At 35.7% G+C, this 17,496-nt stretch overlaps 1 protein-coding gene across 1 annotated transcript in view; it reads left to right on the forward strand.

Moving 5' to 3' along the window:
• Positions 1 to 17,496, forward strand: part of ADAMTS19 (ADAM metallopeptidase with thrombospondin type 1 motif 19) — a 272,394-nt gene that overhangs the window by 218,790 nt on the left and 36,108 nt on the right. The window contains exon 17 of the mRNA XM_029216811.1: positions 15,581 to 15,738. Within this exon, the coding sequence (XP_029072644.1) occupies positions 15,581 to 15,738 (158 nt within the window). The remainder of the gene's footprint in view (positions 1 to 15,580; positions 15,739 to 17,496) is intronic.

Consider the following 17,496-nt stretch of genomic DNA (forward strand, 5'->3'; position numbering starts at 1 on the left):
ATATAATTTTATAGTAAAAAAAAGTTCAGAAAATACAGACAGAAATAGACACTATAAGCAAAACAGTAAAACTAAGGGAGAGCAGAACCAGACATATATATTTGTATCATATGCAGAATATATAAAAATATTATGTTAATATGTTTAAATGTATAAAAAAGGGATTTAAAAGTAAACAAAAATTGACTGAAAACATAGAGAACCAAATATAATTTTTAAAATGAAATTTTAAAAAATCAATCAGTAGAAAACAAGATAAGAGAAAAGCAACAAAAACATACAACAAGCAGGAAATCAAAAGATACCATTTAAAAACTAACATCTGTAGTTAAAAGATGAAAATTATCAGACTGGATTTTACGAAGAATTCACATATATTGTATTCATAAGAAATATATGTAAAACATGAGTCACAAAAATTAAAAATCAAAGAATGGAAACTGTACCAGAAAAATGCGAATCAGAAGAATACTGATATAGCCATAGTAATATAAGTCAAAACTCATTTTAAACAAAAATGCATTACTTGAGATAAAAAAGTTCACAAAATAATTATGAAAGAATCCAGTTTATCACAAACATATTATAATTTTAAATTATATGAACCCAGGAATATAGCTTTAAAGCAAAAATTGACCAAGAAAAATTGACAAATTCATCATCATCATGAAATGAAACACACAAATATGGAGTAAACTGACTTCCAACCAAAATGTTGAGGTAACGCACAGAGAAAAAGTACACTTTAAACAAATAATGCTGGAAAAGCTTGATATTTATATGAGGAAGAAAATTGAACCTTGGCCCCAACCTTATTACAAAATACACAAAAATTAACTCAAAACAGATTAGAAATCTAAACAAAGAAGCTAAAACTCTAAAACTTATAACAAAAAACATAATAGAAACATATTCATGACATTATGGTAAGCAAGGCTTTCTTTACGATGGATGTGCAAAAATACCAACTCTTCCACCAAAAAGGCATATAGTGGATTTCATCAAAAATAAAAATACTAGAGGACTGGGGTTGGCTCCGTGAACACAGCCTGAAGGGGTTAGTACACCACGGCTAGCCGAGAGGGAGTCCGGGAAAAGGTCTGGAACTGCTGAAGAGGCAAGAGACTTTTTCATGCCTCTTTGTTTCCCTGTGCATGAGGAGAAGGGAGTAAGAGTGCTGCTTAAAGGAGCTCCAGAGACGGGCATGAGCCACGGCTATCATTGTGGACCCAGAGACGGGACTGAGACGCTAAGGCTGCTGCTGCAGCCACCAACAAGCCTGTGTGCAAGCACAGGTCACTATACACACCTCCACTCCTGGGAGCCTGTGCAGCTCACCACTGCCAGGGTCCCGTGATCCAGGGACAACTTCCCCAGGAGAACACACGGTACACCTCAGGCTGGCGCAACGTCACACCAGCCTCTGCCACTGCAGGCTCACCCTGCACTTCATACCCCTCCCTCCCCCTGGCCTGAGAGAGCGAGATCCCCCTACAGCTGCTCCTTTAACCCCGTCCTGTCTGAGCAAAGAACAGACGCCCTCAGGTGACCTACACACAGAGGCGGGGCCAAATTCAAAGCTGAACCCAAGGAGCTGTGCGAACAAAGAGAGAAAGGGAAGTTTCTCCCAGCAGCCTCAGGAGCAGCAGATTAAATCTCCACAATCAACTTGATGCACCCTGCATCTGTGGAATACCTGAATAGACAACAAATCATCCCAAATGAGGAGGTGGACTTTGAGAGCAACATATTTTTTCCCCCTTTTTCTCTTTTTGTGACTGTGTATGTGTATGCTTCTGTGTGTGATTTTCTCTGTATAGCTTTGCTTTTACCATTTGTCCTAGGGTTCTGTCTCTCCGTTTTTGTTGTTGTTGTTTTTAATATAGTTTTCAGCACTTGTTATCATTGGTGGATTTGTTTTTTGGTTTGGTTGTTCCTTCTTTCTTTCTTTTTAATTACTTAAAAAAATTTTTAATAATTATTTTTTGCTTTTTATTTTAATAACTTATTTTATTTTATCTCTTTCTTTCTTTTCTTTCTTTCTTTCTTGTTTTCTTTCTTTCTTTTTTTCCTTCCTTCCTTCCTTCCTTCCTTCTCCCTTTTATTCTGAGTCATGTGGATGAGAGGCTCCTAGTGCTCCAGCCAGGTGTCAGGGCTGTGCCTCTGAAGTGGGAGAGCCAAGTTCAGGACATTGGTCTACCAGAGATCTCCCAGCTCCATGTAATATATGGCAAAAACCTCCAAGAGATCTCCATCTCAACACCAAGACCCAGCCCACTCAATGACCAGCAAGCGACATTGCCAGACACCCTATGCCAAACAACTAGCAAGACAGGAACACAACCCCAGACATTAGCAGAGAGACTGCCTAAAATCATACTAAGGCCACAGACACCCCAAAACATACCACAAGACGTGGACCTTCCCACCAGAAAGGCAAGATCCAGCCTCATCCACCAGAACAAAGGCACTACTCCCCTCCACCAGGAAAACTACACAACCCATTGAACCAACCTTAGCCACTGGGGGCAGACACCAAAAACAACGGGAACTACGAACCTGCAGCCTGCAAAAAGGAGACCCCAAACACAGTAAGTTAAGCAAAATGAGAAGACAAAGAAACACACAGCACATGAAGGAGCAAGGTAAAAACCCACCAGACCAAACAAATGAAGAGGAAATAGGCAGCTACCTGAAAAAGAATTCAGAGTAATGATAGTAAACATGATCCAAAATCTTGGAAATAGAATGGAGAAAATACAAGAAACGTTTAACAAGGACCTAGAAGAACTACAGAGCAAACAAGCAATGATGAACAACTCAAAAAATGAAATTAAAATTTTCTAGAAGGAATCAATAGCAGAATGACTGAGGCAGAAGAATGGATAAGTGACCTGGAAGATACAGTAATGAAAATTAACTACTGCAGAGCAGAATAAAGAAAAAAGAATGAAAAGAATTAAGGACAGTCTTAGAGACCTCTGGGACAATATTAAACGCACCAACATTAGAATTACAGGGGTCCCAGAAGAAGAAGGGGAAAAGAAAGGGACTGAGAAAATATTTGAAGAGATTATAGATGAAAACTTCCCTAATATGGGAAAGGAAATAGTCAATAAAGTCCAGCAAGCACACAGAGTCCCATACAGGATAAATTCAAGGAGAAATATGCCAAGACACATATTAATCAAACTGTCAAAAATTAAATGCAAAGAAAACATATTAAAAGCAGCAAGGGAAAAGCAACAAATAACACAAAAGGGAATCCCCATAAGGTTAACAGCTGACCTTTCAGCAGAAACTCTTCAAGCCAGAAGGGAGTGGCAGGACATATTTAAAGTGATGAAAGGGCGAAACCTACCAACAAGATTACCCCACAAGGATCTCATTCAGATTCAACGGAGAATTTAAAAACTTTACCGACAAGCAAAAGCTAACAGAATTCAGTACAAACAAACCAGCTTTACAACAAATGCTAAAAGAATTTCTCTAGGTGGGAAACACAAGAGAAGGAAAAGACCTACAATAACAAACCCAAAACAATTAAGAAAATAGTAATAAGAACGTACATATCAATAATTACCTTAAATGTAGATGGATTAAATGCTCCAACAAAAAGACATAGACTGGCTGAATGGATAGAAAAACAAGACCCATATATGTGCTGTCTACAAGAGACCCACTTCAGACCTAGGTACACATACAGACAGAAAGTGAGGGGATGGAAAAAGATATTCCATGCAAATGGAAATCAAAGAAAGCTGGAGTAGCAATTCTCATATTAGACAAAGTAGACTTTAAAACAAAGACTATTACAAGAGACAAAGAAGGACACTACATAATGATCAAGGGATCAATCCAAGAAGAAGATATGACAATTGTAAATATTCATGCACCCAACATAGGAGCACCTCAATACATAAGGCAAATGCTAACAGCCATAAAAGGGGAAATCGACAGTAACACAATCATAGTAGGGGACTTTAACACCCCAGTTTCACCAATGGACAGATCATCCAAAATGAAAATAAATAAGGAAACACAAGCTTCAAATGATACATTAAACAACATGGACTTAATTGATATTTAAGAAAATTGAAATCATATCAAGTATCTTTTCTGACCACAATGCTATGAGACTAGATATGAATTACAGGAAAAAATCTGTAAAAAATACAAACAAATGGAGGCTAACAAATACACTACTTAAAAACCAAGAGATCACTGAACAACTCAAAGAGGAAATCAAAAAATACCGAGGAACAAATGACAATAAAAACATGACGACCCAAAGCCTATGGGATACAGCAAAAGCAGTTCTAAGAGGGAAGTTTATACGAATACAATCCTACCTTAAGAAACAGGAAACATCTTGAATAAACAACCTAACCTTACACCTAATGCAATTAGAGAAAGAAGAAAAAAAAAACCCAAAGTTAGCAGAAGGGAAGAAATCAAAAAATCAGATCAGACATAAATGAAAAAGAAATGAAGGAAATGATAGCAAAGATAAATAAAACTAAAAGCTGGTTCTTTGAGAAGATAAACAAAATTGATTAACCATTAGCCAGAGTCATCAAGAACAAAAGGGAGAAGACTAAAATCAATAGAATTAGAAATAAAAAAGGAGAAGTAACAACTGACACTGCAGAAATACAAAGGATCATATGAGATTACTACAAGCAACTATATGCCAATAAAATGGAAAACCTGGAAGAAATAGACAAATTCTTAGAAATGCACAACCTGCCAAGACTGAACCAGGAAGAAATAGAAAATATGAACAGACCAATCACAAGCACTGAAATTGAAACTGTGATTAAAAATCTTCCAACAAACAAAAGCCCAGGACCAGATGGCTTCACAGGCAAATTCTATCAAACATTTAGAGAAGAGCTAACACCTATCCTTCTCAAACTCTTCCAAAATATAGCAGAGGGAGGAACACTCCCAAACTCATTCTATGAGGCCACCATCACCCTGATACCAAAACCAGACAAAGATGTCACAAAGATAGAAAACGACAGGCCAATATCACTGATGAACATAGACGCAAAAATCCTCAACAAAATACTAGCAAACAGAATCCAACAGCACATTAAAAGGACCATACACCATGATCAAGTGGGGTTTATCCCAAGAAGGCAAGGATTCTTCAATATATGCAAATAAATCAACATGATACACCATATTAACAAATTGAAGGAGTAAAACCATATGATCATCTGAATAGATGCAGAGAAAGGTTTTGACAAAATTCAACACCCATTTATGGTAAAAACCCTCCAGAAAGTAGGCAGAGAGGGAACTTACCTCAACATAATAAAGGCCATATATGACAAACCCACAGCCGCCATCATCCTCAAAAGTGAGAATCTGAAACCATTTCCACTAAGATGAGGAAGAAGACAAGGTGGCCCACTCTCACCACTCTTATTCAACATAGTTTTGCAAGTTTTAGCCACAGCAATCAGAGAAGAAAAACAAATAAAAGGAACCCAAATCAGAAAAGAAATAAAGCTGTCACTGTTTGCAGATGACATGATACTATACATAGAGAATCCTAAAGATGCTCCCAGAAGACTACTAGAGCTAATCAATGAATTTGGTAAAGTAGCAGGATACAAAATTAATGCACAGAAATCTCTTTGCATTCCTATACCCTAATGATGAAAAATCTGAAAGTGAAATTAAGAAAATGCTCCTATTTACCTTTGCAACAAAAAGAATAAAATACCCAGATATAAAGCTACCTAAGGAGACAAAAGACCTGTATGCAGAAAATTATAAGACACTGATGAAAAAAATTAAAGGTGATACAAATAGATGGAGAGATATACCATGTTCTTTTATTTGAAGAATCAACATTGTGAAAATGACTATACTACACAAAGCAATCTACAGATTCGGTGCAATCCCTGTCAAACTACCACTGGCATTTTTCACAGAACTAGAACAAAAAATTTCACAGTCTGTATGGAAACACAAAGGACCCCGAATAGCCAAAGCAATCTTGAGAACGAAAAAAGGAGCTGGAGGAATCAGGCTCCCTGACTTCAGACTATACTACAAAGCTACAGTAATCCAGACAGTATGGTACTGGCACAAAAACAGAAATATAGACCAATGGAACAGGATAGAAAGCCCAGAGATAAACCCACGCACATATGGTCACCTTATCTTTGATAAAGGAGACAAGTGTATACAATAGAGAAAAGACAGCCTCTTCAATACATGGTGCTGGGAAAACTGGACAGCTACATGTAAAAGAATGAAGTGAGAACACTCCCTAACACCATACACAAAAAATAAACTCAAAATGGATTAAAGACCTAAATGTTAGGCCAGATACTATCAAACTCTTAGAAGAAAACATAGGCAGAACACTCTATGACATAAATCACAGCAAGATCCTTTTTGACCCACCTCCTAGAGAAATGGAAATAAAAACAAAGGTAAACAAATGGGCCCTAATGAAACTCAAAACCTTTTGCACAGCAAAGGAAACCATAAAGAAGACAAAAAGACAACCCTCAGAATGGGAGAAAATATTTGCAAATTGAAACAACTGACAAAGGATTAATCTCCAAACTTTACAAGCAGCTCATGCAGCTCAATATCAAAAAAACAAACAACCCAATCCAAAAATGGGCAGAAGACTTGAAGAGACATTTCTCCAAAGAAGATATACAGATTGCCAACAAACACATGAAAGGATGCTGAACATCATTAATCATTAGAGAAATGCAAATCAAAACTGCAATGCGGTATCATCTCACACTGGTCAGAATGACCATCATCAAAAAACCTACAAGCAATAAATGCTGGAGAGGGTGTGGAGAAAAGGGAACCCTCTTGCACTGTTGGTGGGAATGTAAATTGATGCAGCCACTATGGAGAACAGTATGGAGGTTCCTTAAAAAACTAGAAGTAGAACTACCATATGCCCCAGCAATCCCACTACTGGGCATATACCCTAAGAAAACCATAATTCAAATAGAGTCATGTGCCGCAGTGTTCATTGAGCACTATTTACAATAGCCAGGACATGGAAGCAACCTAAGTGTCCATTGATAGATGAATGGATAAAGAAGATGTGGCACATATATACAATGGAATATTACTCAACCATAAAAAGAAGCGAAATTGAGTTATTTGTAGTGAGGTGGATGGACCTAGAGTCTGTCATACAAAGTGAAGTAAGTCAGAAAGAGAAAAACAAATACCGTACGCTAACACATGTATATGGAATCCAAAAAAAAGAAAAATGGTCATGAAGAGCCTAGGGGCAAGATGGGAATAAAGACGCAGACCTACTAGAGAATGGACTTGAGGACACGGGGAGGGGGAAGGGTAAGCTGGGACAAAGTGAGAGAGTGGCAGTGTATATATGGACATATATACACTACCAAATGTAAAATAGATAGCTAGTGGGAAGCAGTCTCATAGCACAGGGAGATCAGCTCGGTGCTTTTTGACCAGCTAGAAGGGTGGGATAGGCAGGTGGGAGGGAGGGAGACACAAGAGGGAAGAGAGATGGGGATATATGTATATTTATAACTGATTCACTTTGTTATAAAGCAGAAACTAACACACCATTGTAAAGCAATTACAGTCCCATAAAAATGTTAAAAAGAAAAAAAGAGATGGTGGGATTTGAAAAATAATTGAATACAAATTAAATAAATAAATAAGTAAACTACTGTACTGTTAAAGACATCATTAAGTAAATAAAAAGGCAAGCCATAGTCTCAGAGATAAATATTTGCAATAAATTTATCATGAAAAGAGTTTGTATCTAGAATATATAAAAATGTAATTTTCATGAATTTCTAATAGATAGAAACAAATATTCTTAACCAATAGTTAGTTATAAAGGAAACAGTAAAGTACAAATGTTTATATTTATTACCTGCCTTAAGAAAAATAAGATTTTTAGTACATTTGAAGAGCCCTTGTGCCCCTCCTCCTATTTTATAGTAAATTTTGTATAAAACTGGTACTGTTTTTCCTTAAGTGTTTGAACGTTGGTATTTTCTTTCTGGGAAGGTTTTTGAATCCCAGCCTAATTTCTTTAGAGTGTGTGTGTGTGTGTGTGTGTGTGTGTGTGTGTGTGTGTGTGTGTGTGTTCATAACTAGTCAGATGTTCTTTTAATTCTTGTGACAGATTTGGTAATTGGTGTCTTCAAAGAACTTATCTGTTTCACTTATCAAGTTTATTGTCTTGAAGTTGTTTATAATATGTCCTTATAACACTACAGTGTCTATATGCACTATAGCAATATTTCTCCTCTCATTTCTGATGTTGTTAATTTTTGTCTTCTTTTCCTAATCAAACTAGAGTTTTATCCGTTTTTGATCTTTTGAAATAACCACCTTTTAGTGTCATTAATTGCATCTATTGTTAATCTGCTTTCTATTCAATTGACTTTTGGTCTTTATTATTTTCTTCCTACTTACTTTAGGTTTAAATCGATTTTTTTAATACCATTTTAAGTTAGAAACTTAGGTAATTGATTTTAGTCCCTCTTTGTTAATATGACAGTTTTTCTAAGCACTGCTTTAGCTGCATTCCACAATTTTTGTAGGTCATACTATTTGTTTGAAATATTTTCAGATTTTCATTGTGGTTTCTACTTTGACTCATGGGTTATTTGTAACTGTATTGTTTAATTTCCAAATATTTGTAGATTTTCTAGTAGATATTTTGTTATTGATTCCAGTTTAAATCTGCGTGGAAAGAGAATATGCAGTTGATCCTTGAACGACATGGGGGTTAGGGACGCCTACCCTCCATACAGCCGAAAATCCTAGTATAATTTATAGTCAGACCTCCACATAGGCTCTTCCTCCATATATACCGTTTCTCACTATCTGTGATTCAGTTCAGCATTTGTGAATTCAAACATCAGGGGAGGTGGGGATGGGAGATCATGTAGTAAGTAGTGAAGTATTTACCATTGAAAAAAATCCATGTACAAGTGGCCCACGCAGTTCACATGCACATTCAAGGGTCAGCTGTACTGCCTGATTTCAGCTGAGACTTGTTTCATGGCCTATGGCTTGTATTGGTTAATGTTTCGTTTATACTTGAAAAAAAAATTATCTTCTGCTATTGCTGACTCTTCTCTAAATATCAGTTGGCTCCATTTGGTTCAGGTGTTCTATATTCTTATTGATTTTCTTCTTTTATCATCTAAGGAAAGAGAAATATTGAAATCTCTGATTAAAACTGTGAATTTTTCTATATCTCCTTTCAATTGTTAGTTTTTGCTTTGTGCATTTTGATGCTTTGTTATACACTTAAGATTTTATTATCTCCTTAATAAATTTTAAATGTCATTTGAGATTTTACATTTAAAGTAATTTAAATTTAAATGACATTTTTAAAAATTATCTTTTGATCTTAGAATATTCCTTTACCTGATGTCCATGCTATCTGATATTAATGTAGCCAATACATCTTTTTTGATTGGTGTTGCATGCTTAATTCTTTCTGCCTTTTAGGTTTAATCTCCCTATCTTTCATTTTTAAAGTACATTCTTGTAAATTGAATATAGTTGGCCCTCTGGCCTGATAATCTATCCTAACTAATATCATAGTACATTTAAACATAATATAATTATGTGAATATTGAATTTTTCTATGTATTTCATTCCTTTCTATTCCTTTTTTTCCTCTTAATCTGGCTTCTGTTGGATTTTTTTTTTAGTAGTCTGTTAATCTCCTTTATTTGCTTATCAGCCTTGTATAGCTCATGTTTTATATTTTCATTGATTGCTTTACTGTATAAGTTTTTAACTTATTATAGTCTCCCTTCAGATTATATTGTGCCACTTTACATATAATATACGTTCCTTAGAACAGTTGAGTTCCCTTTTCCTCCTTCCCCTCCTTTGTGCTATTATACATTTTATTTCTACATTTTATATAATCAACTTATTTTTACATATGCTTTAAGCACCAAAATACATTGTAACTATTTATGCTTTAAATAGTTAATTATACTATAATTTTTTTTTTTTTTTTTTTTTGCGGTACGCGGGCCTCTCACCACCGTGGCCTCTCCCATTGCGGAGCACAAGCTCCGGATGCGCAGGCTCAGGGGCCATGGCTCATGGGCCCAGCCGCTCTGCGACACGTGGGATCCTCCTGGACTGGGGCATGAACCCGTGTCTCCTGCATCAGCAGGCGGACTCTCAACCACTGCGCCACCAGGGAAGCCCCTATAAAGAACTTATTAATGAAAAAATTATATATTTTTTTATTTTATTTTTTAATTTTTTTTAATTTTTACTTAAGGATAGTTGATTTAAAATGTTGTGTTAGTTTCTACTGTACAGCGAAGTGAATTAGTTAAACATATACCCACTCTTTTTTAGATTCTTTTCCCATGTAGGTCATTACAGAGTATTGAGAAGAGTTCCCTGTGCTATACAGTAGGTCCTTATAAAATAGACAACTAATAAGGACCTGCTTAGTTATTTTTGTACATTTACCAGTACCAACATTCTTCATGCCTTCACGTAGACACCTGTTTCCATCTAGAACCATGTTCTTTTAGCCTGAAGAACATCCTTTAATACTTCTTGTAGAGCAAGTCTGCTGGTAGCCAAATTTCTTAGATTTTGTTTGTCTGACAGTATATTTATTTCACCTTCATATGTGAAGGATATTTTCACTGAATATAGAATTCTGTATTTTGTTTTGTTTTGTTTTTTTCACTTTAAGGTAACGTTTCATTGTCTTCTGGCTTGCATTAGTTGTAATGGTATATCCAGGGAATTCTTAAATCTTTTTTCACCTATATCTAATAATATGCCTGTTTCCTTTTTGGCCACTATTTTTTTTATGATTCCATGCTTTTTATCTTTTATATTTTTAACTTTTTATTTTATACTGGAGTATAGTTGATTAACAATGTTGTGTTAGTTTCAGGTGTACAGCACAGTGATTCAGTTATACATATACATGTATTTATTCTTTTCCAAATTCCTTTCCCATCTAGGTTGTAGATAATATTGAGTAGATTTCCCTGTGCTATAAAGTAAGTCCTTGTTGGTTATCTATTTTAAATATGGCCACTATTAAGATTGTTCTCGCTATCATTGTTTGCCAGCAGTTTGATTGTATTGTGCTTTGGTATGGCTTTCTTTATGCTTATCCTGTTTGGGTTCCAATGTACTTCTCAGATCTGTAAGTTTATGGTTTATATTAGATTTGGAAAAATTTTGAACACTATGTCTTCAAATAATTTTTGTGCCTACACTCCCTTTTCAGGGAGCCTTTATTCTAGGACTAGACCAGCTTTATTTCTAATATGCAGCCTTTCTAGGTTCTCCTCTGAAGAGTCTGTATGTTCAGTAAGATACCTTCACTCTGATAGCATAGAATGCATATGTCTTCTAACCCTACGCAAGCTCCAGTAGTTATGCAGTTTACAGGTCTTAGGTAATTACTCTTTTCCCAGCCTTGCAGAATTTCACCCCACTTATTTGCAACTTAGTGAAATATTTAGTTTCAGGCTCAAAGGAACACCTTTGCAGATTTTTTTCTTTTGCTTTTATCATATTCGTATTTTGGTTGGTTTTCCTAATTACTGTATCATAGAAAAAAATGCATTGTTTGTTAATGGTTCACTTCGTTTCCTTGAAAAATACCGGAACTTTTAGGAAAAAAAGACTTCATTTGTTTCTTAAGAATTTAGTAATTATCAGTTAACTATAGGATTTACAGAAACTCAAGACTTTAAAAGAATAGTGCAAGTAAACTGAGATCATTCTCCTTTAAACTACCATGATAGTTTCTGCCACAAAAATTTTTGACAGATGAAGGATGAAACAAATGAAACAGTTATTTTTGAGTGGCTCTAAGAAATTCTGTTGTAGAAGTTTTAAGTTGCCAATATTTGGTGTAATACCATGCTGCTTGATGTTAATGGATAGTGTTGTAGGAATTAGAAGGTAGTTAACTTCTGTAATAGAAAACAAAAAAATAATTGTGAAATAGCATACACTTGACACTACCCCCCACCCCGCTGCCCATATTCCCTGTGTCCTATCAAAACTCTATTGTGTCCTACCTGCCAGGTACCTGGTTATTCCCATTTCTTTCCCTTGGGTCATTACATAAACTAGTAAGGTTTAAGGTAACGTCCAAAAGAGACGTAAAAGTGGAAACGAAAGACTTTAAGGGCTCAAAGACAGACAATAAGATGAACTGATAAATGATAGGGCTGATAGTTAAGTGTAAACAGTGAGAGTATGTAAGGAGGCTGTTGCAGCTTAAATAGGATGGCGGTCTCTACACAGCAAGCATAAATAAGTGAAATCCTCTAGGTTATGTCCCTCACACTATGTCAGCTTATGAAATATTTTGAAGCTCGTTGCTGTGTTGCTCCCTCTTCTCCAGTACTCAATAAAACAGATTCCAGCTGCCTTAGCCAGTTTGAACTCCATTCTCTGTGTCTCATCTCGCTGAAGCCCTCGTTATCTGTGCTCTGCTTGAGTTCCCCCTCTCTGTGGTGGGGCCTGCTAAATATCTTCAGGCAGAAAGTCAAGTAATTTTAGAGAGCATTGGGTCTCCTCCTCTTAGGGATCACAGTTCTCTGTTGTCCATTGTCCAGTGTCTGGGAACAGTTGTTTCATATACTGTCTAGTTTTCTAGTTGTTTACAGGGGGAGAGATAGTGCAGTTCCAGTTATTCAGCTATGGCCAGAAACTGATTTTCTAAAAACGTTTTTAAAGCTAATGAATTAAAAACCAAAACCAGGAAACACCACACACCCAGAGTATTGAGTCTGCATATAAGGTTGCTCTTAAGCTTATAAATTGTGTGAGTTTTCAGATACATGCATGTGGCATTTGGGCGGGGAATGCTGAATTCCAGAATACCAGTTGAGCCTCAACATTATACTATAGTCACCACAAAAGTTTTTAAGGCATTTTTCTTAGAGATTTTCAGGAAATATTCCTTTGTAATAGTGCTATGAATAGATGTTGAGATACAGGAAAAAAGAATGGAATTATACTGGCCGCAGTACAAATCTAGGCCAAAAAGGCTCTCAGAATATTTAATAGACCTTAGAGAAATACAAGGGCGTACTTTACCTTTTAGGCAAAATCATTATTTTTTTAATCAATCTAGCAATATCAGAAGTATATCCATTTGTAGATGGTAAGAGCTATTTGCAAAGTGTTGCGAGTTTTCTGGCAACATATTTCCCTTTCAAGTTTAAAATTCAAGGTAAACATTAGTACTTGTATATTTTTCATACATCTGAAAATATTTATGCTTAATATTTTATCTAAAACATTCTACTTTATATGCAGTATGTGATAAAGATATTACTTGGTAGAAATTAAGAGGTAAAATTTCAATTTTCTATTAACATGTTGCTTATAATAATGAGAATATAAACTCCAGAAAAATCTCTTAGTGGACCAAAAACCCTTCACAGATAATTTATAATTTGCTTAATTAATTTAAATTTAAAAGGCAAATAACTAATAAACAAATGAAAAATATCTTTAACATCAATAGCAAAAAGAGACTTTTCTAAAAAACTGGATTGTTCAAAATTCAAATCCTGATATTTCTCCTCAATCATTTTTTTTTGCTAGCCTTTCCAATCTCACTGTTTGCTTTTATAACCCACTGTTTCTCATACTAGAAACCTGGCATCATCTCTGACACTTCCTTTCACACAGGACAACCAAGCCATCATCATATTTTATCAATTTCACTCCTAAATTCCTCTTTGCACTCTTCTCTACTACCTTAAGCCAAGCCACCATTACTTTCCATTGGGCTACTATTCTGTCTTCTCTATACAAATTTGTCCTATGCAAGTCCCTTTTCTGTACAATATTGTTCAAAATCTTGCATAGTTTTATATTTTTTCTTAGGAAAAAGCCTCTAAAAGTTAACAAGGCTTATAAGGTCTGGCTATTCCTTACTCTCCAGCCTCATGAGTTCATGATCCACTTGAGTACATGTGGCATCTGCACATTTGCTACCTGATTCTCACCAAGCTGCAGTGGTGACCTTGGCATGTGTAGTTCCCTCAGTCTTGAACACTCTTGCTTCTCTTTTCCCCTGGCTAGCATCCTCCATAAATGACATCCTTCAGGCAAGCCTTTCCTGATTCCTCCCTCACAAGTTTCAGCGTAATTATAATTAGTTGGTTACTTATGACTTGATTAATATCTGGTTTGCTAGTTAGATGATAAGTTCTATGAAGCCAGAGAACATATTTCTGTTGTTCATTTGGGAAGTCCCAGAACTTTGAGTATTTCCTGATTTATAGAGGATGCTTGATAAGCAATGATTTAGGCATGATTAAATATTATACAAGAGAAAGGTGCTTTCAAGGAGTTGTTCAGAAATGGACACTCTTAGTCGCTGTTATGAAAGCATAAATTCTTGCAAACTTTATGCAAATCAATTTGAAATTGTTTTTCCAAATCTTTAAATGTTTGATTTCTTTGACTCTGTAATTCCAAATCTGGGAATCTATCCAAGGGAAGTATTCAGGTATACAAATATTTAGTGTACAGTGTATTTATCTGAGCGTTATTTACAATATTAAAAAGTTGGAACTCCTCAAACATTCAATAAACAGAGATTAGCTTAAATAATATTTTGGAAGATTTATTGGCTTATTATCAAAACATTTTCATAGCATTATGACATAAAAACCTTCAATGAATCTTCATGTAAATGTTTTTGAAAGAGAAATTCAATTATAGGGGAGAGTTTAAAGTTTAAATAAAAAATAAAATCATTTGGAAAAAACATAAGGAATCCTTAATTTTAAATGATAATCATGGCATGTCACCTCCATGTTATGAATCTCATTTAAATAGTAGCACAGATCAGGTCAAAAAAGAAAAAGAGAAAAAAAAGTATAGGTAAACAAAGTTACTCCACAAAATTTCATACAAATGATGGCTGTTTGTGGGTGAGAATTAGCATTTATCCTCCATTCTTGTACACAACAAATCACAAACTAGGGATGTTTAAAGGTTCTGAGTTCTGTTTTTAGAACTAACACATTAGCTTTGAATTGTTTTGTATTGAACATAACCCTGTCATTCTGATCTGTTAGTTAACATTGCATGTCATGATCTTTCTGTCATCACACTCTTTCCTGGGTGGCATAGGAGATACAGAGCATGTATAAGATGTAGTACCAGCCTTCACATTGTTCATAGGATCATTGCATAGACAACATAGACACACATAGCCTTTAAAATAATAATATGTTGTTAAAGAATAAATGATTAAGGGACACAAAATAAGGTTATAGACATCAAGTGTTCAAAGGAGGTTGGAGGAGACAAGGATAAACGTGACTGTATGGTTTGTGGACAGCTTCAGGAGAGAAGGAGAACTTCCTATGGCATTTGCTGTGATTGCAGACTTTCCCAAAGAGGAGATCCCTCATGTTTTGCATCAGGGAGCGTTGACCATTTAGTTTAGAAATGAATGAAATGCTTTTAACAAAATCATGCAAAGTGGATAGTGATTAATGATGCTGACTTGTTAATCTCATAATATTTTATAACTTTTTTATAGCTCTCCGAGACACTGGAAAACAGTCTATTAATAGTGACTGGAAGATTGAACACTCTGGAGCATTCAACTTAGCGGGAACTACTGTCCATTATGTAAGACGAGGTCTCTGGGAGAAGATCTCCGCCAAAGGTCCTACTACATCACCATTACACCTCCTGGTATGAGGGAACGAATCGATAACATTGCATAATCAGCTTCCTATGACAAAGGACATTCCCACCGTGCCTTCTCTTATCTTTTTTCCAAATTTGAATTGTCTAGTAAACATTTAAAATTATTTAAGAGGTGGGTTTTTAGGGTTTTTTAATGTGTTTGAAATCAAGATGTCTAAAAATGGAAATTATTACGAAAGGAACACGATATTTTAGGGAATTCACAGACTCACAGTAGAAGTGAATTAGCAGGCAATAAGGTTCCTCTTTCCCTAAAAGCATATGTTTACTAACCAGAGTGGATGTCTATAAAGAGAGTGCTATGATATGGCAAACCGTAACATTTCATACATCTGTGAAATGGGCATTGCCTGAATCTATAAAATACCTTTGATAAAATGGTATTGGTCCCAGGGGAAAACGTTTGGTAACTATCTAACAAGGCTTCCAATTACCCCATTGTGTTCTTACTAGGTTAAGTGATTCCTGTAAAGAATTATGATAATTTGAATGCTTGGGATAATAAGTTTCTTTACCATGTAGCAGAAGACTAGGTCTGAGTTTGGAGTGAAAGAATCAGGACATTGGGGCTCTGCGCCCTTGCTCATGGCAGGTTCACATACCTCTTTTGACCTTGATCATTGCAGTCAATGCTAATGGCTCAGGAGTTTTTTCTTCTGGTGGCAAAGTCTGAGATTCACACACTTCAACACCTCTTTGAGTCCACACTTAAAAACAACTCTAAAATACAGCCAACTGACTGTTTATTTGGAGTGTAGTGTGCCACATTATTTAATATCTCCACACAAAGTTGAATTCTTCCTCAACTGGAGACATCTGTGTTGCCAGTATAGCAGCCAGAGGTTCAAATCTCATACTGGCCCATTTGCTTTTCCTACTTTAACATGCCTGCAAATCACCTGGGGTTCTTGTGAAAATGCATATTCTGGGGAGGAACCTGAGACCTGCATTTCTAACCATCTCCCAGGTGATGCCACTACTGCTGGTTCACTGACCACATTTCAAGTAAGAATGTTTTAGAGAACTGCAGTCAATAGACTTTACCAACAGGAATATGCATAGAGGGAGCAGGGTGAGTTGCATGGGGGCCTTCTGTTCCGAATCTTAATACTAGTAATAATATACACCATCAAGCACTGAGAGTCAGACCCTATCCAAAAGTGCTTTATGTTCATTATAGCACTTAATCCTCAAAATAACCCTGTGTAGTATGTATTATTATTACTCCATTTTACAGATTAGAAAACACTAAGTATGTAAAAGGTTAAATACTGTGCTCAGTGCCTCCCAGTAAGTTACTTAGCTTTGAATAAACTAGGTGTTAATCCATCTTCTATGCTGCCTCTCCTGATGCAAAGCTTAAATCTAAGTTCTTTACACCAGACAGCCTTGGATCATGAGTATGCATATACTTTAAATAATTATTTTGTTCATTTCCCCACCGTTCCTCTGGATCCTTTTATTTAATTTAAATTGGAAACTCCAGTCTGTGCCCTCTGCCATCTGGAGAGAGGAAAAAACAAATGACTAAACAAACATTGTATGACCAATATCTGCCTCTTTCCATGACTGGGTCACTTAGAATGACAACATTATCAACAACAAACATTTGTTTAATGATTGGGTTGCAGAAAACGACATCAGGTTGCCTCCCTTATTACATTAATGTAAACTACGTTTTTTTTAATGGAAGAAGGCTGAGCCTCTTTTAGTGAGCCTCCAATTCAGAATCTTAAAACAATA

Source organism: Monodon monoceros, unplaced genomic scaffold (genome assembly GCF_005190385.1).
Source record: "Monodon monoceros isolate NGI ecotype Baffin Bay Population unplaced genomic scaffold, NGI_Narwhal_1 Super_Scaffold_12, whole genome shotgun sequence".
Classification (NCBI taxonomy): domain Eukaryota; kingdom Metazoa; phylum Chordata; class Mammalia; order Artiodactyla; family Monodontidae; genus Monodon; species Monodon monoceros.